Below are 21,478 nucleotides of genomic sequence, written 5' to 3'. Positions count from 1 at the left end.
AAGGCTGCATAAAGTGCTACATATAAACAAGAAGGTATAGATTTCTTCAATGTGTCTTGTGTCACCAAGATCAGGGGTACAGGAAAGTAGATGTATCTCTCAGCTCAGCAAAACATCTGGGAAAATGAGAGGTGCATTGATTTAGATGTACAGATGATCTGTGAAGAGTCATTCAACTAGGTGTCTCTCTTTGGTCTCCGTTTAAAAATATGCATAAAATCACACTGAATCTGCCGGACAGTAGCACCATAAGTTTCACAGCAGGAGAACTAAAACGTCTGCAATAACCAGTTGTAAATACTCTGCTCCTCTTGCCAATAACCTCACCTCCAGCAGTGAGAGAACAGCTTAGGCCTTGAGTACATACGTACACACACACATATCTGTGTGCAGACACACAGACAGGTGCTGAAATTCTTCGCTAAACCATGTGCAGCCAAGATTTAGCTTACCTGCCACTTCTGGAGCATTGTTTTTTCCCCTCCTGAGTGTTTCCTGTACAGGACAAACATTCAATTAAAATAGCCTACTTCAGAACAATAAAAGAAAGCCAACACATTAACATCTGTGCTCCCTGTGCCCCCTGCTCTCATTCCACAGAAATGAGAGAACACCAAGACTTGAAGAATGTTGAGGTTTCATCATTGACCAAAAAATTCCAAAATCAGAGTGTCATTGGTTAGGTTACTGCAGCACAATACAAATTTTATTACTGCTTTCATTAGGAAGGAAGGGTCTGCCTGGTGAACAAGGCTGGCCTAGGTTCAGATGGCTGATGAATTTATCACGGCTAGCCACTCTCCCCATGACATGCTGACTCTCCCTAAGCTACTTGCCAGTCTGCACCTGAATGAAGTGTCACTTAAAATATGATATTTAATGCAGAAAACAAAAGGAAGTAGGGTGGTGGTGCTAAGGATGGATTCTGCTTGCTTTAAGATACCGCTGCAAACTGTGGCAGTGATGTCACAAGGTAAACTGCAAGAATTCAGAAGCTGACCCACAAACAAGGAAGATGCCCCTGCAGCAGAGGCAGATGGACAGCTGGGGACGGCAACCTCCTCAGCTGTTCCGAGCTAAGCCACACTGCTTATCAGTCTGTGCTCCTGGTCTCATCCCATTGTAGAGCTAGAGTGCTAGTGACAGGTACCATTACGGCTGTCTGTTTCTATTCTGAAGCCTTATTCTCAAAGGCTCATGCTTTTTTAAAGCATTCTGAAAATACTGGCTTGAAAACAGAGGTGTCCCAGTCTCCATACCAAAGATATTATTTTTGCACAAAGCACTTTGAAACTAATGCAGTGCTTAAAAAGTGGGTTGCCAATTTTATAATTTTTTTAAAAGTAATAGAGTAAATATGTTTCTTCTGCTTTCTTTATTCCCAAAAGGCAACTTTTTACTGGAACTTTAAGTAAAAAAACAAACTAGTCGAAGGCATATTCTAAACAGGGGAATTCACTTGAAAGTGTGACAGGGTCAAAGATTCTCAGCAAACAAAAGTCAAATTTCAACTCCATTGAACTCGAAGATGTGTCAGTATCTAAAGACCATGGACTTGCTCTTGTCAATTCCTAGAGAGCAAACTGAGACAAGTGATAGCTTTTGGATTGTCATGGTTTAACCCCAGCTGGCAAGTAAGCCCCACACAGCTGCTTGCTCACTCCCCGCCCTGTGCTGGGATGGGGGAGAGAATCACAAGAGTAAAAGTGAGAAAATTCATAGGTTGAGGTAAAGTCATTTTAACAAGTAAAGCAAAAGCTGCATGTGCAAGCAAAGCAAAAAAAAGGAATTAATTCACCACTTCTCATGGGCAGGCAGGTGTTCAGTCATCACCAGGAAGGCAGGGCTCCATCACACTAACAGTTACTTGGGAAGACAAACACCATCACTCCGAACATCCCCCCTTTGTCCTTCTTCCCCCAGCTTTATCTGCTGAGCATGACATCGTATGGTATGGGATATCCCTTTGGTCAGTTGGGGTCAGCTGTCCCAGCTGTGTCCCCTCCCAACTTCTTGTGCACCCCCAGCCTCCTCACTGGTGGGGTGGTGCGAGAGGCAGAAAAGGCCTTGACTCTGTGTAAGCTCTGCTCAGCAGTTACTAAAACATCCCTGTGTTATCAACACTGTTTTCATCACAAATCCAGAACATAGCCCCACACCAGCTAATACGAAGAAAATTAACTCTATCCCAGCCAAAACCAGCACATGGATTAAACAAATTTTGATCTGCCAAAGTAAACAGGGTTACTGACAAGATACAATATAACTGATGGTACGAAATGCTTTTCCCTTTGAGTGTACAACTTTAATCCTACCGTGCCAGATCAGAGACAGGACTACTAACTTCCCAAAGTGTAAGGAAATCAGTTCAGCCACAGATTATAAAACTGCTACAGGAATAACTAGCTGCTATTTTGCACTCTTGTGCTCTGTATAGGATCAGACTAGAAATCCACAAAGTTAGGCTTAAAGCAGCCTCAAATACCTAAATAAAACACAGCAATGGTCTATGATTATTACAGTTTTATTGAATTTGCAGTAGTAAATTCTTGTAAACTACATGTAAACGTGATTATGAAACATTATTTTACTGCCTATTCACTTCTGGACCAGTTAATAGCGTACATAAAGGAAAAACACTACAGTTTATTCAAGACAGCTTTTTATTCCTTGCTTAGGTACTCTTCAGAGAAAAGTGTGTATCTGAGGGAAGGATTTTGCATAGCCTAAGTAATAACCTATTCCATGAACAAACATGAAACCCAGGACCAATTCTAGCACATGGTCTACAACTCCTAAGCTTTGTTTAGTTCTTCTGCTAAGCATATGAAACCTAACAATGATAGGCTATGCTTATAGAAACCAGACAACACAAAAAAGTGTAGTTCATATCTGATATGAGAAAATAGGATCTTCACTCTTTGTCCAAAAAAATGAATAGATTATATGATGGTCTAATATACACAATGTAAATCAGAAGAAAGTCCATTAATTACAGTAGTTACAGTGGTTTTGCACCCCCAGTTTGAGTCACATGTGGCTCAAGAATGTAGGAATTCTAAAGTAGAAAAGAGGTATCATGAGCACTTACCCTTTACAATTGAGCCCTCTTGCACTATATGTAGATTTCACAGAGCTTTGCCCCATTGACCTTTATAAGGTCTCCAACAGACACTTGGAACTCAGAGAGAGTATCTCAAAGGAACAGGAACAGGATTCCTGGCATTATTTAAAGTGTGGTTGGATTAGGGTGTTTTTCACAGAGGGATCAAGTTAGGTTCTTCCCTTTCCACAGGGGCAAACTCACTCTCTAAAACTGCCTAGGTTTATTTTGGATTTATGGGTGAGTTAGAAAGCAGGGGATTATGTAATGTACAAACCTGCTCAATCCATCAGTCCTCCAACATTTAAAGTGGAAGCATTATAAAATACTGTACACAGGACTAAACTGGGCCAGTCTGTATGTTATGCAAATATACATAAACATATGTTGACTTGTGGGTACACCATGACCCTCTAGTGAAACTCTTGCTCTGCTTGTCACAAGCCCTAAACAGCTAATAAGGACTCTTCAAGGCTCAAATCAATTCTCTCTGCTGACTTTGGAAGCTGCTATATAACACAAAGAGGTCGATGAGTTCGCCACGTCATGAAAATATGCAAGGCTAAATGTAGTCACTACCCTGTAAGAGCCATCCTTCTGGGTCTTTGGGAACCATGCAGGATGCTCCCTCCAACTCCCCACAGATCTGGAATTCTGCATTCTTCCTTTTCGACTTGCAGGGGCTCAGAACATGAAATGCGTTACAGGCAGCTCAAGACTATTCCTCCTTTCTCCTTGGTAATCAAACAGCATTCCTCCAGCCAACACCTCTCTAGCCAGCATAGCAAAAGCTCGAAGTAGATCAACTGCAGCTATCCAACTGCAGTAAGTGCATTTAAAAATAAATAATCAAAGGCTGGTTTGAAAAAGAAACAGGAGAAGTGCTTTGTAAATGTAAATAACTAAACTTCAAGAGAGGGTGAAGTTATGAGAAGTCAAGGGAAGTACCAACATATCTCTCTATATCTAAATCTATAAAGTATTTGTAGGGCACTAGCCATGGCAGAATCTAAGCATGATGTGTACTAATGATGATCCACCTTTGGCTACACTATACATAAGTGATTTATTAATCCCTCTTCCATTAACATCAGACTATGATCTCACTCTTGTGATAGCCAGTACTCTCCATTTGCTAGAGACAGGTGGACCTCAACCCATTTGGAGATTCATTGCAGATGAGATAATCTCAAAGGATAAGATTTTGCCCCCACTGAAATTAATACTAAAATTCCAATAAACATAATGGGTTCTTAGACTTCACAAAGCTGCTTTCATTTTCTGTCTTCCATCCTCCAGACTTCTTAAGTTTGCAAAACAGTGCCAAGCTCTCCCAAAACCACTTTTCTTAAAGAATCTTTGCAATTACCAAAGATATTGTAAGGAAAATACCGTTCTTGGTAAGCCACAACCTAGGTTCAAGTCCTAACTATTAACAGAAGAAAGAAGATGTCAAAGGGAATGTTAGCTTTCCCTGTGGAACAATCAAGTCTCTCTCAAACTCAGAAGAGTGTTAGGTTAGATTACTTCAGAATAAAGGTACAGCATCCTCCTTGTTTGATTGTACCAGTCCTCCTTCTGGGTATTCTTACTCTGTGCTTAAAGAATAGACATGTAATACAAGATTTATAAATAAGTATAATATTAAGTAGGGGTCCTTGAAGTAGGATACCTTGAAGGTGCTAGGGAGGGAGAAAGGAATCTCCCTCATTTACAGAACACTGTTTGCACCATGTGTATTCACAGGCTTAAACCAGACAGAGGGATAACATTTCCACTGTGGAAATGCTGCACCCAGGCACACTTCAGGTCATGAAGAAAGACATCAAGTAAATTCAGTTAATTTGTTGAGGTGAGCAGAATGCAGTCTCCAATCCTGGAATCAGGCAAGCCCATCAACATTATCAGCTTCTTTATGCTAATAATATCTGGGATCCATTATCAGCAAGAGAGGGACCTCAGTGTTGCATCTCCTGTGAACAATACCTACCACAAAACACACAGCTGTTTCTCTTCCATACTTCTTGTTTTCCAGATATTATTTTGATATTACTGCAAAAAGTTACTAAAAGCTTAAGCTTGGTAGCACCAGTCATACAGGCAAATTCCAGTAAATTCACATGCTACAAAGGGAAACTGTGGTACCAGCTGCACATTTGAAGGGTCACATATAGATGAATATAAACAGCAGCTCGTATCCTCTCTGCTGCACCACTGAGCCTTCCCTCCCGTGTCCGTATCTATCTGATCTGACACGTGCTAAGGATGGTATCACAAATGTTGTGAGTTTTAACACACACATACAAGTATGTCACACTGTGTTACAGCCAAGTAAAATGAAATAGCCAAATGACTAAAATGGAGAGTTAAGGCAACATTAGAAGCTGACAAACACCTTCTAACAAAGTCCAGATGCTTTTTCTTTCTGCATAATTTGAAATCTAACATTTCCAGGCACTGCATGCCATTTGGTTCTTTTCCCTCTAGCTTGAACTTGCATGCTGGAACCAAACATTATGCTAATGATCTCCAAGGACCTAGCATTGCTGTTGCTTAGGAACAGAAGTTTCACAGACTGTGGAAGGAGAATTGAATAGAAAGATCCGGGAGCTGGGGAAGTCCTTTTTGCCACTCCTCCTCCTCACTCCCACACACTCACATACATAAGTTTCTTGAAGGGCTGCCATTTTCTGTCAAGGAAGTACGATTCAGAATTTGCAGGACTGTGAAAAGGAAACTTTCTTGTGCTCCCTGCTCACGAGTTTGTTTACAGACTGAAAGACTCGCTCATTACTTGAGGAGTAAACAGAGGACAACTGCACAGTAACAGACCATGAAGGCTCATCCCACACTACTGAAAAAACCAAGCAGCTTGTGACATCAATACCTTGCCTTCTAAGTCTTCCTAGCTGCTAGCCGGTAAGATCTTATGCAGGGGGGCAGTCTCACAAATTGTTAAGTTGAAACAATATTTTTGTTTATTCTTGGTGGGCCTTGGTTTTATAAGTGGCCTTGCACTGTGTGATAGCACAGTGGCTCTGAAGTGATCTAGAAAAGTAAGAAAATTAAGGAATGAAACCTCTCTCTATTTATTTGCTCATGGCAGGCTTTAATCTAAACTTGCCTGTTACCAAGAGACTGCATTTCAGATAGTCTGTGAATTAATCTCTCTTCCACAACAGGTTGTATCCAACAACAAAGAAATGGTAACAGGCTTGTAAGCAGGGAAATAGAAACCTGCCCTAGCTGGAACTGCTTGGCTTCATGCAAAATTATTCGCTGTACGGATGCTGGTTTTAAGCTTTATATGAAAGTATGTCCATAGAGCTATTCCTTGGTTGAATTAGAACGTGTCACCTCACTGCCTTCCTGCCCCCAGAGAAGTGCAGGGCATGTGTAGCTCTGCTGGGCTTGACAAGCCTGCTCTGCAATATGCAGACTTCCAGTAGGAAAGACAGAGGAAACTCTCCTCACAGACTAGTTCAAGATGGGATCAAGATGGTTCTGTGCAGCTTTGGGTGCAGTGAAGTAGGAAGCAGCAACCTATGGGAGGAAAATAACAGGCAGAACCACTGAGAAGGAGGTCCTGAAACACCCAGACAATGTCACAGGCAGAAGGCTTGTTCTGTTCCTGCCAGCCCTATGCTGAGAAAGGAAGAAGAAAGGTTCAGGTAGAAAAGACTGCATCATCAGGGTCCAAATCTGTATTCTTCTAGGACTGGATCTCCTTCTTAGGTGTCCTAATGGCTTATGCTACAATGGGTCATGACTGGACCCTGTGCAAGTGCTTAATTGCAGACAAGAAGTAATTTCCAACCCTTCCTTGCCTCCGAGAGACACTGACAGTCCTCATCCTGATGCTCGAGGTCTGTTCCCTCCCTGCAGCTCCCAGCAACACAGAGCACCACAGATACCGTGATGCGCTTGACCCACATTTTCTATTCATTTCTGTATCATGTCAGCCCCAAAGCTCTGGGCCTGTGAAATGCTCCTAGAGCTCTGGGGTTAGCCCTGGGCTTTCAAAAGCCTAAACCAGACCAAAGATTTCACTAAGTGTGGGTAAAAAGGGAAAGAGTTTTCTAGTCAAGATTCTCTTTAGCGAGACCTTGTCACAGAGAAATGCAGCAACCCCTGCCCACAGGCAAAGGCTTTCCAGCAACTCAGGGTGAACCTGGCAGTGGGGTGACGGTTTAGAGAAAATGAATAAAGAGAGTTCCCTCTTATCATAATTTCTTAGGTAATAGGGCAACACATGTACCTCTCCCTCTGCTATCCCATCCACTGTGAGCATGAGATTGAAGAGGCATAATTAACATTTACAGCAAGGAGGGCTCCTGTGATTCCTGAATTTTTAATATCAGTGGCTACAGAACTGGAGCCCTCTTATGCAGAGCTAAAGAAAATGAGACGTGGCTAAGTAAACTCCATTATCTCCAGCTACAGCCCTGTGAAACACTGATAATTAGTTTACAAGCATGCAGAGACAAGAGGGCTATTCATCCCCTTCAAGCTGTCTGGTGCTCGGTGTTTCTGCAGACCTCTAATGCTAATCCCTATTTTTGGGACTGCAAATCACCTTTTTGTAAATTTGAAACATGGCTCCAACTTTTAAGCCAAAGGAAATGGTAATTGGAAAGCGTGATCACTTCCTAGGGACTCATGTTTTCCTGATCAGTGCATCTTAGAGGCCCACAGTAGCATTTTAAAAATTCTGACTAAACAAGGCAGTTAAATCTCTTTGAAGTCTGGGCATTATCCAGTGCATCATACAGAGAGATCTGTCTTCAGGAGAATTACACTGATCTGTTTGAACTTCTTAAAAATCTGAAAGGTCCAGATTCAAACTTTGTAACAAGTTGGCAAGGGTTATTGACAGAGAAGTACCCAAAACCAAAAGGTTAAACTGTACTGTTATTCCTGACAAGCCTCCAGCGCTTAACCTTGTACACCAGGCTCCCTCTACTGCTCCCAGGCACGCACAGCACGGGGGGAACCACGAACCAGCATTAACTAGATGGTATTTTTAAGAAAGGAAACTGTTCTGGATCAGTGTTCCCCTTTGGATTTTAAATGAAAAGTAATAGAAAAAAAATACTAGGAACTGACAAAATGTTTTCTTTCTGAGAGTTTTAAAGATGTTTTAAAATGCATTTTAAAAGAAATTATCATTTTGAATTTAGAAAAAAATATGTATTTTTTCCTTGAGGCTCCATTTCATTTTTTTAAAGGCATACTGGGCTGAAAAGATTCACTGATCAAAATGCACTGAATGTTTTGGTCGACTCACCCAACACAAAATTCAAACAAAGATAAATTTGGACCCAAAAGTCACCAGGTTCACATCAATTGCAGGAAGGAGAAAGTCTATTTCCATCCATCCAAAGTGTAAGGAATCTTTCCTGCAGATCTTCTTCTAAAGCATGGCAGCCACCTTCTGTGCACCAGTAAGGGACTCAGGGTGTCCTGTACCAGCAGTAGGGCTCTGGCATTTCCCATGCAGCTGAACTTTATCTTCCCAGAATTGCCAAAAATTTGATTACATCAAATCCTTAAAATGAGTGAATTGTGATTAAAAAAACCTGTTGTTTTGATCTCCAGAACCTTCTACCCACTCCTGAGCAAATTATTTAAGCTAACATCAACAAAGGTGGAAAAAGTGCAGTCTATAGTACAGAAAGAACAGCATTGATATTGCCCCTGGGGCACTGTAAGGTTAAATACAGCAAAGAGTGAGAGGCCTTCAGATATAATGGTAATATGGCCCTGTAAGTACAGGTGAGACACAGAAACACAGGAGTGACAGACATAGAAAGACTCAACTGTGTTTATATATTTTTATGTAAAATAACAAAGATTTAATTTTGGAACATACCCGCAGGGCAAGTCTGTCCCCACTGTGCTACTTCCAGGATTTTCTGAAGCATCTGCCTCATTACAGAGTTCCTGAGAGGGTGGGTGGTAACTGGCCTTGCTTTTGCATTATTTTTGGCTATGGCATGTAATTGAAAGATAACTAAAATGCCTTAGTTGTAGACTGAGCTTCCCCTTCATGTATTTGCACATGATTAATGAGTAGCCAAAAAGCCTGAAGGGTCTGTAATGAAGCCTTTCTAATAGGGAAATGTATTGTAGACAAATCCATATTTTGTCCCAATCATTTATCAAAGCTGCGATTTGACTCTTCACAATTAAATGCCAAAGCACCCAGACCATCCTGAGATTAGCCAGCTGTAACCCATACTGCGCTGTGGCTGAGAGGGACATTGTCATCCATTTCCAGGGAATCAGCCTATTTTCTTTGTCACTAGCCATAATTAGCAGCTGTATTTGATGACCTTCAATTAGAGAGATATTTCACCAAACCTGAGTCTACAGCAGACTACTACTCATACAGGCCTCAATTCAACAAGCATGTAACACATGCTGAGCGTCAGTATGAGTCAAAAGTCTGACCAGAACATCTACATGCATTACTTTGAGGGCAGGGCACCTTCACAGTGGGAGTCCATCTATCCCACAGCATGGATGGTACGACAAGGTTAGAGTATCCAGAGTCTGTCCTTGAAAGCACAGGAGACACTTAGCAAGTCCTGGTCATTAAGCAGCACTGACACAGACCCTCTGTTGCAGTCTGCCCTGCAGGTGACGCATGAACTGCGAGCCGTCCTGGCAAGTCTGGGAGCCCACTATGTTCCTGAGGTCCTGGTTAAAAGAAGACTCTTAATCATTTGCTTTAAATATTTAATCTTTCAATAACATCCAGAGCCCACATTCAGGTCCAGTAAACAGGATGTTTAACCAAGCTGACAACAGATGCCAGGCCTGTAAATAAGGTAACCTGTTGGTCTGGTAGAATAAGTGCAGTTTTGGATAGTTTCTTCCAGTGCAGTCCTTAAAGACTGGATTGAGACGCACAACATGTTTTGCTCAGGTCCTCCAACAGCTCATGAATAACAACACATTTCATTCAGTTTCATTACATGCTGAGCTCAAATCAGTATCTAGGGATGAAAGACAGCAAATTTCTCCCACTTGTAATTTCACTCTGTAATGCAATATAGGTGTTACAATGCAATAAAATAATATTGTAAATTATTAGAATTTCATCTACTCAAAACACTTTCAGGAAGAACTCTCAGAGTTGCAGCTTCAGGGTTCAAAAGCCCTGACCTTAAAAAAGACTTCTGAAGAGTCCGGCAGTCACATGTTAATTTATAACTATGTGATTGTTTTGTTTTTAATTAGGGAGTAATAGCCACTGCTTTCAAAGGCTTTACTGGAGTTCCCATGCTTTATCCACAGAGGCTGGTGTGTCTGTCTGTCTCTCAGTGGAGAGATGGCCAAGGGGAAAGCAAAAGATCAAAAAGGGAAGAAGATCACCTTGAAAACTGCCAAAAATTCCATTCGGATATCTTCTGATGGCGGGCGCCGTCTTGACTTAAGCAAGATGGGTATCACCACCTTCCCCAAGTGCATTCTGAAACTGGCTGACATAGATGAACTTGATTTGAGCAGAAACAAGATAAAAAAGATTCCAAGCAGCATCCAGAAATTCCAGAAACTGCGCTGGCTGGACCTGCATAGTAATAAGCTCGAGGAGCTGCCTGGGGCAATAGGTACACTTCAGAACCTTTTCTACCTGAACATATGCAACAACAAGCTGACCACCAAAAATCTGCCAGAAGAATTGAACCTTCTCAAGAACCTGCGTATTCTCAACCTTGGCTTGAACTGTCTTGACAGTATTCCCACCAGTCTTGGGGCCCTGAAGGAACTTAAGGAGATAGGTCTCTTTGACAACACCCTGACCACCATCCCAAACAGTGTGAAAAAGCTCCCCAAGCTCAAGAAACTGAATGCAGAAAGAAATCCTTTCCCAGATTCAACAAAGAAAGAGCATGCCGACTCCATTAAACGCATACAAACGCTTTACTTAGTACAAGAGAAAGACCTGTGCTGTTCCTGCCTGAAGGTGTGTCAGGATGAGAGGGACAAGCTGAACAAGTTAAAGAATGGGACACCTAGCCCCTCAAAAAAGCCAAGTTTCCCTTTACTCCTCACACCCAATTCCTTTGCAAAGGATAACCAAGAAGAATGGAGATTAAGAGAGAAGCATCCCTGAAATATACCAAGGCACTCCACAGGCCATGTCCCATGAAGTCCAGCCCAACCTAATAAAAAGCTGACCTCCTTCCTCCTCCCTTTACCTGATGTCCTCTTCCTTTAAAGACCTACCTATTTTTAGAAGCGGCACATCTGTGTGGTCTCTAAAACAAAATCCAAAACAACTAAAACAGATGTAAAACAGAAAAGGTATATTTGGGAAAGGAATGACTATTTCCATCTGGGCCTGTTCCTACAACTTGTTCTCCATGTTTGGGTTTGTTTTGGTCCTTTATGTGTACACGTGTCCAGTGAAGGAATATTCAAAAACATAGGTTTTTCTAGTAAATCCACTCCCACCACTGAGCCCCAAACATCAGTTCATTATCATAGGGTGAGACGCAGTTAAACTAGTCTCAGTAAATACCATTTGGAGGAAAAGGAACAGATCTGGGAACCTTCTGCTGCTGGTGGCTGCCACTAACCCCTCAGAGAACCTCAGATAGCCACTGTCAGTGTGGGAACCATGAGCCCATTCCAATTCAGCAGAGGCAGCAGACACAAACGTTATGCTCAGGAGTAACTAAGCAGTGCAAACACAATGCTTAGAGCTAAACAACTAGTGATCCTATTTGCCACCAAGGGGTCAGACTCTGCATACGCGAATTCTCTGGGATTTTGGGTGCTATACCTGGGTGCAGTGATTAACTTGCACAACACAATCAGCATCCCTACCTACACTCATTGTGTTTTGTATGACTCTCAGTCTCCCTCCAAGGAAGGTACAGAAGGGAGAATGTGTAGGGAAAAGGTTGCTCTTAAGGGTCCTGGGCATATCACTTAGGCAGTGACTAAGAGAGGAAGAGTGACCCTCTTCCATGATCCAAGAGTCAGAGAGTGAGCTGATGAAATCAGGTCTGATGTCCCCACAGTACTTTTAGCTTTCTGTTCACATGTGTGCATGCATGTGTACACCTGAGCACACACATTCACTTGTCCAAACCACATCCCTAGAGCAGAGATTGCTGACGGCCTTCAAACAGCAATATACAGGTACAAGCAATGAGCAGATTATAAAAAGCAGTTAAGCATGACACAAGAAGAGGTGCTGGCTGTGGCCATAGTAATATATGGTGATGGCAAACATTTAAGTATATTTAAATGAAGAATAAAGTTCCAGGGAGAAAGTACTCAGTAACAGCCCATTATAATTTTTTAAATGGCTACAGTAGAGCCTGGGAGTCAGAACTCCTGTGTATTACTCCTATGGACTAGGTGGAAAAACTGATATGGGGTTTCCCAGAAATGCTACTACCTCAATGCCATATGATACATCAAGCTTGCAATTTCTTCTTTCCATGCTTCAGCTGTGCAATTATTAATAGTGTGTCTGGGGAAAGAGCTTATTCTGGCCTGCCTCCCTGTCTCAGGTAGGGCAGGAAAAGATTAGCTGTTATGGAAGATGACGACTGTCCCCTAGATGGGGAAGAAGCCCCTTGTGCTGCTCTTGAATTTTTCTAACTCAGAAGTGGCTCCAGAATTCAAACAAGGGAAAAGTAAAATCATCAGGTCTTCAGTCCTTCAGTTCCCAGACTGGAGCTTGGTAAAGGGAAGCATGCCCACTGGGTCATTTTCTCTAACTTCCCACTTAAGCACAACTTTTCTGGGATCATTACTTAGGCAGTAGCACTATCTTATGTTTATTTTATTTCAGCTCATGCTCTAACATGGCCCAGCCAAAGCTGTGCCAAAGGCCCCTCACATTCTCAGAGTCCTCTCTCAGCCAATGCAGTAAAACTGAAGGCAGAGTGTTACAGGATTCAGGACAGGCTACTTTAGACCTGCTTCAAACTCTGAGACGAAACATGAGTTAAGTGTTTCTCACAATAATCACAAGCCCAGTTAAAGCCCAAAGTTCCTGCAGCCGTAGTGCATCTTACCTCAAGACATTCCCACCTGTTGAAGCACCCAGCAAGCACAGGGAAAGGAAACCCTAGGGTGAGTTATTGGTTGCTCCACACAGAACAGACATCATGCTCCATAGAGTCAACCATCACCTCTGACATAGGTTAGGCTCTAGCGAGAGCTGGCTGCATACTGCACTGATACTTTTTGCAAGCTGATGGCTGGTACTCAGGGGTGAAAATGTTCACTTACAAGATAGGTAATAATTACAACAGGTAGAGTGAAAATTAAAAAGAAGAATACAGCTGACACAGGCCACAGCTCATAGGGGCAATCTGCCCCTCAGGTCTCAACAGTATTCCAGTCTCCAGACAATCATTTCAGAGGACACCAATTAGGCACCTAGGGTTGTGTTCCTCAGATATCCAAATTGAGAAGAGTTACAGGTATGCAAGTAACTCAAGGTCAGCATGGAACATGCTCTCAATCACCTCTCACTAGGAGAAAACTTTTTTTCCTGCAGTTCTAAATCTGAGAGACAAGAAGTTGGAATCTTCACTGCACAGTTACTATAATATGCCAAAACATCCACATGTACATCTATTGCTGTCTGCCCTAACCATGCAATAAAGAGGACATTACGCAGAAGCATTATGGATTAGCTCTAACCTCACCTCACTGACTGTCTCTTTCCCACACTAACCATCTGTGTAGAGTTTGCCAATAAAGTCATATTAAGGAGGTAATAATTATTAATCAACTATGCACAGTCAGCTACTTAACATGTTCTTCATGTCTTCATACTGTGGATGCTGTACACTAGAATGCTTTTTGGAGTTCTGGGGACACCTCTGAATCTTTAAAATAGGGGACACAAATATATAAGTTTCTAAATGCTTTTTTTAAGGTGAACTTATTCACACAATTGCACTTATCTACAGTTATTCAATGTTTCCTATGTTTTACCTTATATTCAGGGACTCTTCTGTTATCCCCTTTGGCTTCAAAGCAGGTTGGAAAAAGCAAAATCTATAGGAGATATGAAAGGTCACATCATAATTATTTAAATGGGTATCTGTATGCATTACATATTTATAGAATCTATATCATGTCCTGACGGCAACTTTCTTCCTGAAGGATGTCACATCATTTCACTGAGACTCTGACCTAGGACAAAGCTGTAAGACAACACAGCAGAAGCATATTTTTAGTATTAAGGAGTTGCCTGTGGGTTTCCTTCCCAAACAGGACGTTAAAATGATATATAGGGCTATGAACTTATGATCAGGTGGTTTAAGGTTCCATTAATTAAAGTCAGAGAATGAGAAGCCACTCAGCCATTTATCTAGCAAAAATGGCAGAAAGGAATACCAACCCAGATCTCAGCCATTCCTATTTACTTTCACTGGGGGTCTATGACATCACACATACTAAACCCTTGAAATACTTAGGTTTGGTAATCTTCAGCTGAGTGGCAATCAGGCAGCTGAGGATCAAAACCTTATCTTGAACTGCCTCTGAAAGATTCCCCCAAGAGATATTTGTCAGAGCTGAGACACAACAAAGATAAGGGCTAAACAAAGCAGCTTGTTCTGGTCCAGAACCTGATGATTCCAAGTAGTGACACTATGCAGCCAGTTTAGAAAGGAAGAGTAGATAAATTTGCATTGACTTTTTAAGCAATACTCCATTAGAAACTGTTCAGAGATTTCAGGAGCAGAAGGAACTACTATGATTGTTTAGAAATTAACAGCACCAATCCTCAGTTCAGGCTGCAGAATTTACCACAGGAAGTACTATGTAGTGAGGTATTTTTCCTGCATAAAGGACAGTGAAAGTAAACCTGATACAAGGGCTAGAACTGCAGTAGGAAAAAAAAATGAAAGAAAACAGTGCAAATTCATCACTTCATAGTGTTACATTCAAGTTTCATCAAACAAGACAAACACGTAAGGAGAAATTTTTTTAAACAAAAATTCCATTGTTAAAAGTTAACTTCACACCAAAGATAAAAGTCAGAGAGACAAAAACAATTTATTCGTAAAGAATTTAATGACACTTCATGTATTGGAATAAAGCAGTAAGAAACCTTCTTTCACCCGGTACTGTGAGGTGAGATGGAGGTGGTGCTCAGTGCGAGGAAGCAGCACAGCTACAACTGCAATTTCCTGGGATACAGAGACATACAACACACCACTGAGTGCTAGAAGAGTCCTACACATGCATTAGCTCCCTTGATAAATCAATGGCTATAAAATGCTCTAAAGAATTCACAGGTCAGCAAAAGGAAAATTTCGTAGCTTTGCTTAAGTGTAACCTGTTAAAGACCAAGGAGCTGCAATTTAAAAAAAAAAAGCCCCTGGGGCAGCACAAGACAGACATCTGAAGCCAGAATAAATAGGAGCGATAGACCAGGAGTGTCACCTGGGTGTTCACATGTTATTATGAAGTAGTGATTACCTCTTAAATATCTTATTTCGGTCACTGTCATGGAAGACAAGAAATCTGGAGTAACCATTTTTGAAGAATACTTCCAAGGCGATCTCCTGGAAAAGGTAAATCATTTACAGTGTGAAGAGCTGCAGAGCAAAGCCTAGTGCTGCAAAGAGTCCGCCATGGCCTGTCCAGTTCTTCAGGGCTTTACAAAAAAAAGGCCTTGACTTTGTATCAAGTGTGAAGAAGTGTAGCAAAATATGCCTAATATTCCCAATTTCTCCAACTGTAGGAATGGTCCTACTGGGTCAACGAGGAGTTCAAATGCTTCTCTGAAGCAAAACCAAACTCCAAATATTGGCTTCATCACCTGCTTCCTCCTGCTGCCTTTGAAGCATGTTTATCCTGAAATCTCAGTGTGATTAACAAGACACTAGTAGCATTAACTTCTAATTAGGTGAGAAAAGTAACATGGAGAGGGGATGCTAAATAAGAGCTTCTTTTAGAAAGCAACCATACTGCTTTCTAAATGAATAGTGATCTCAACAGAAACATCAAAATAATTTTTCCTGGACAGAAGCAGCAGAGGAGGAAGGGAAGTTTATGACATTTCTCACTGAATTTTTAAATAATCAAAATTGAAAAGTTCATCCCCTTTCTTCCACAGTCTCCATACATTGTTATGTTGGGCATTTGCGTATAATCCTAATATTTACTCAGTGAGTGGTCATTTTTTCCCCAAAGTCAGTCAAGTAAAACTATAACATGTAGTGTCGGGGAACCCAGACATGAGTTTCTGTCCAAATGTGGCAGGTGTAATGCAAACTGAGAAAAACACCACAATGACAACTGCCCTCTACATTACTCACAAATGAAGTATAAAGCAGAAAGGTAATATGAGAGCAGCTATGACAATAAACAGCTTGCAACATTTGCTCTGAAGCTCAGCTTTCCAAACCAAATCTGCTCAAGTGTTGCCATTGCAAAATTGGGCCATGGGGTTTCACAGTGCTTTGCTCTGAGCTGGGCTATGTGCATGAACAGGAGATCAGCTTTCTGAGGCCCAGTAGCTGCCTAAACAGTTGATCCACCTGTCCCATGGGATAAGCACAAGGAATCAGTTTTCTTCTTCTTCTGCAATACTTTTTCAAAGCAGTTTGTGGCATGGAGTCCCAGTGCAAGAATTTGAGAGCCTGCTATAGATACCTGAGTTTTCAGTTCATTAATTGAAACAAAGCAAAAATAACAAAAAAAACCCTAAAAAACTCACAACCAAAAAACCACAGAAAACCCTCAAACCATCAAGCCCCATCCTTTGCCCCAGGCCCATTCAAAGACTGTTTTTACTCATCTCTATTTTTCACTTTGGTTCACAAAAAACATTTCCATTTCACATGTTTGAAAAAATCCATGCATACAGACATGTGAATATATGAGAAGGTGACAAGATTCCACTAGCAACTTTGATGTCATTCACAAAGCAGAAGAGGTGACAGTTCTGTTGCTCAGGTTGCTCACCAGTGATGTAAGAAAACAAGCTTCATTCAGTTACTCAGAATAAGACTTAACATTCTTATACATGCTTGGAGAGTGACCTAACCACTGGTATACACTATATCCTGAAGCAAGTCTCACCTACTAGAACTGTCCATTTTGCATAAATAATTAAATATAAAATAAAACAGGGTTGAGCCATGGATGAGTGCCATACTACATAAGACAATTATTAGCCCCATTTTCTTCAACTTTTGAATTTTTCTAATGACTTCTTAATTCTCTGTTGAATCTCAAACCTCTAAAAATGGATTCAAAATAACAGGTAACTAGTTATGGCTGCTTCAGAATTCCATATTTTTGTCAAACAAAATCTGTGAATTACTCTTTAGACTGTACCAAACCCCTCTAGAACAAGTACAGGCTCTGGTGCTGCAAGGAGCTCTAGCTACAACTCTTCTGTGATTCTCATCACAGGGTCATCTAAACCAAACAAAACTAAAAGGCTACTAGGCCACTGATGATGAGTAGCTTCTGGGTAGTGTAGCTGAAGGCACAGAGGATTCAAATCTCTGCTCTAACTTAGGATTCATTTACTGACTCACATGCACAACTTGAAAGTTATTTCAAGTGGCTCAGGGTAAGCATATTACACATACCCATAATGCCCTGATGTCCAAAACTACTGAAGTCTGTGGGAGCTGAATATTACTGAGTGTCAGACACTTACTGGAAGCTTCCATCAAAACACAGGAAATTGACTTCAATTCTTATTTTCAAAAACACTGAGATAAACTGTGAAGAACATTGTTAACCTAACAACTAATAAGCCAACCACTCCAGTGAGAGTGCTTAAACACACTGGTGAATATGGGGAGGAGTTTGTGTTACCAAAGGCTAATGAAGCAATGATGGGAGCAAAAGCATTTTGGGACTCAAGCAAAGCAACCTCAGCAGTCTTAGTAAAAATTGTTCAAGTAGTTTTCAGTCACATGTCATTACTGCTGTTGCAGCTTTCCCTCAAATGACCAAGCATGTTAGTTCCTACCTGCAGAAGAAAGCGCATCAGATGAATCTCTTTTATATCATGATACGAATAACGGGAACACTTCTGGTCTCCCACAGCATGATCTTTATGACATAAGTTGAAAATGAATGGATCACTGATGCTGGAAGAGAAAAATATAAAGAAAGAAAAATAAATTTGAATCAAAAAGATCAGGAGAGACCCCACAAACATCCAAGGCCTCCCTAAAGAAGAACAGAAATTCTAAGAGATGGCAAGTTCAACTGGGTCATACATGAATTGAAAACAAAGCTAAATACTGAAGAGAGATTTTATAGTAGTTCCCAAAATAAAATAAGGAGCTTGCAGAGGCTAAGGGTAGGTTTGGAATTATTTCAGTGCATGCAAATAGGCAGACAGCAATGTTTTGCACACACTGAATTTTGAGAAGCAGCAACAGAAGGAGCTGGATGGGGGTACCTGAAAGCCTGGGTCAAGGGCAAGCATTATAAGGACACACAGCTATTATAATCAGCAATTCATTGGAACTAATAATTAAGTAATTAATTCATTATTACTTTAGTTATGTACATGTTCTGCAATTGCTATCTACAGCCTTGCCCATAGCAAATCCCTTAGAAAAACAACTTAAGCTTTTATCAGACCTAGTCCAATCAGTCCTTAAGTCACCTGATCAGATTGACTGATATTGGACTTAGTAAGAATCGGATGCAGAGCAGACAGTCAGGGAGTAAAAACACTGAGTTACACACTGTCCCACTGGGCTTTGCACATGAGTACACAGTATGAGCAAAGAGCAAAATCTAACAGACTCATTTTCAGTATTGATCAGTTTCAATAAATCATGAGTCAGATGATAGCAGTGTGCCAAATATTAATTACAATTCTGTCTTGGAGAAACAAACAAAAAACTTATGAGACAATGAAGCTAAAGGCTCTTCTAATGACTGTTCCATATGAATAAAAGATGGGAGCCAATCAGAAAGAAACATTAAGAACACTTTAAAAGAATTGAAAAGCAGCAATGTTTTTGTTAGACTGCCCACCACCTCCATCTGTTGGAGATGGGAGTTCTTGTACCTCCAAAGCCTGTGAACAAGCACCTATGTTAGTTATGCTAAACAATTCTGTGAACAGATGGAAAGGATGGCAAACTTCTTGCTGTGCTAATATCCCTCCTGAAATCCGCTCAAAGTCTGTGCAAATTCTATGTATCCATATGCCAATACTGAAATTAACCAAGCAGATCTCTGGAAGGAAAGAATGACTCACCTGGACAAGCAGTGACGGGTACAGTAGACTTCTTCTAGAGGGGATAACACAAAGCACTCGCAGATGTAAAAGTGCTCTTTGCCAAAGAGCAGCACTCCTTCCAATGCTGTATGCCCCTGCACAACTGCCACAGAGCACTTGAATGTGACCTAGTATGGAAGCAAGCATAAGGAAGCCAGGAGTGGGTAACACAGGCAACAGCGACAGCAGGGAGCAAGACCCAGTGATGCAGAAGGACATATGTTTGTACCAAAACAGCTGCCATCTTGACTGGCAATTCTATAGGGATGCAGCCACAAAATCACCATATGACTGACAGTGCATGCTTCTGTGGTACTAGTAGCGGGAGGGTCTGATGCCCTTTTCCCCCAGTAAATCTGTTCCTTCCTCCTATCTGTGTCTATATTTAGCAACATCACTACAGAACATAAAGAGCTTGCAAATATTACAGGAGTTAGCACTACAAAACTTTTTTAGACAGCAATATTTACTACACAGGCAGGGGGTTGAAGCACTGAGGAAAGAAGTGACTTACACAGCATCATACAGAAAAACAGTGGCATATAATAAATATCTGTATACAGAGAAAAGACAAGTACTTTTATTTAGATCCCAGTGAAACCTATACTTGAAAAAATCCTGCAAATAGATCCCAGGGAGCAATGAGCAAGGAAAGGATCTAATACTCTAGGTATCTATCTCACCATGACCAGCTGAATCAGCATACAGTGGATTGAAATCTCAGTAACACAAAACCCCTTGCATTGGCACTTTTCCTTCCTATGTTATACAGAAGGCCAATCAAAATATATGAATCTATGATTCTAGTTGTCTTGAAGATTTAGTTAAACATTCTTGAATAGTTTAAAAAAACCTCCCTTGGCATCCTAAGACTCACTTTCTTTTTCCTTCTCCTGAGCAAATTAACTTGGCCCTTTAAATAGAGGAATCTCTAATCCACACATTGGGAAATTTTCAGCAAAATAGTTCTTCAGTCATATATGCCAGTTCATAGAAAATTTTCTTGAGAATTGACCAGTTTTGATAAAGAAAAAAAAATAATCTTTTTTTTCTGGAGCATTTTCTATGGTTGAGAGATGGTATAGAAAGAAAACAGACCAATACAGAGACCAGAAAAGACCAATGATCCGGAAAGTTGTATGGGCTGTGGGAAACTTAAGAGTTCTGATTTTAAATCAAAGCAGTAATTCGTTGCAAAGAATTTCCCTAACATTTAGAGGCATGAAGTTCCTTATTTTTCTTGTCAGTTGATTTAATCTTCTACATATACTCAGCTCCAAAAGAGCAGTCCACTGGTTAGCGCAGTCAACTGGGAAGATCAAGGTCAACTCACTGCTGTGCCCAGTTTGGACCAGAAGTTTGAACCATTATCTCCTACATTCACAGGGAAGGGGCAGGAACTAATCATCAGCCTATTAGCCCAGACTCAGATGAAGCACCCTCTATTTGCAAAAATCCCTTCAAACATTTACACTGCAACAAAACATTAATGGTCCCAAAATCTTCAAACACTAATACTACCTTATACACTAAGAAAACTGCTCACTGCAGAGCTCCCCCTGTAAATCAATATAATCCTGAACTACATACAATCCAGAAATCAGTGTAAAATTTTGCAAGCTGAGTCCATCTGAAACTGCAAGGACCAGAGTGCTGCATACAGAGGTATTAGATCTGAGAGGTATTTACATAACAGAAATTTGTTGGTTCAGAAATATAGTGCAATATTCTTCAGAAAACTGATTGACATGTCTGAGAAGTATCACAAAGTCTGTTTTTTTCTTAACATCTCAATGACCTTACCTCCACCAAACTTCATAAGAACAAGGGTCCTGTATTATTTTTCCCGCATGCAAAAATGACCCAGAAATAGCACTGGTTCTACTACATCATGTAAAGTCTACATGATGATATGTAGAGCAGGTATGGTTCTCCTTTGCTTTTTGCTGTTGTTCCTATCTCACTATTTCTGGAACCAAATTTACAACCTTCCTTGTCTCCATCCCAAAATACACATAGTCTAACTCAGGCCAGCTGAAACAGAGCTGCACTGCTACACAAGCTTTCAGTCTTGGATGCCAGCATAACATAAATAATAAATTAATAAATAATTGAAATAA

At 40.9% G+C, this 21,478-nt stretch overlaps 2 protein-coding genes across 3 annotated transcripts in view; one reads left to right on the top strand and one right to left on the bottom strand.

The window, feature by feature from the left end:
• WDFY4 (WDFY family member 4) overlaps positions 1 to 21,478 on the bottom strand; it is a 148,592-nt gene that overhangs the window by 33,051 nt on the left and 94,063 nt on the right. For both annotated transcript variants that reach the window (XM_074874849.1, XM_074874850.1), the window contains exons 44-48: positions 19,338 to 19,486; positions 18,087 to 18,207; positions 15,572 to 15,657; positions 14,078 to 14,140; positions 453 to 495 (exon numbers count right to left, since the gene is read on the bottom strand). In XM_074874849.1, the coding sequence (XP_074730950.1) occupies positions 453 to 495; positions 14,078 to 14,140; positions 15,572 to 15,657; positions 18,087 to 18,207; positions 19,338 to 19,486 (462 nt within the window). The remainder of the gene's footprint in view (positions 1 to 452; positions 496 to 14,077; positions 14,141 to 15,571; positions 15,658 to 18,086; positions 18,208 to 19,337; positions 19,487 to 21,478) is intronic.
• On the top strand, positions 5,913 to 11,298 carry LRRC18 (leucine rich repeat containing 18). The gene is made up of 2 exons (XM_074874852.1): positions 5,913 to 6,022; positions 10,406 to 11,298. The coding sequence occupies exon 2, from the start codon at positions 10,440 to 10,442 to the stop codon at positions 11,223 to 11,225; it is 786 nt and encodes a 261-aa protein (XP_074730953.1). The 5' UTR covers positions 5,913 to 6,022; positions 10,406 to 10,439; the 3' UTR covers positions 11,226 to 11,298.

The sequence above is a fragment of the Strix uralensis genome, chromosome 7 (genome assembly GCF_047716275.1).
Source record: "Strix uralensis isolate ZFMK-TIS-50842 chromosome 7, bStrUra1, whole genome shotgun sequence".
NCBI lineage: Eukaryota > Metazoa > Chordata > Aves > Strigiformes > Strigidae > Strix > Strix uralensis.
This window is presented reverse-complemented; position numbering and strand designations above follow the sequence as displayed.

Coding starts and splice junctions, on each gene's coding strand:
- LRRC18 (XM_074874852.1), top strand. CDS start 10,440: ATGGCCAAGGGGAAAGCAAAAGATCAAAAAGGGAAGAAGATCACCTTG.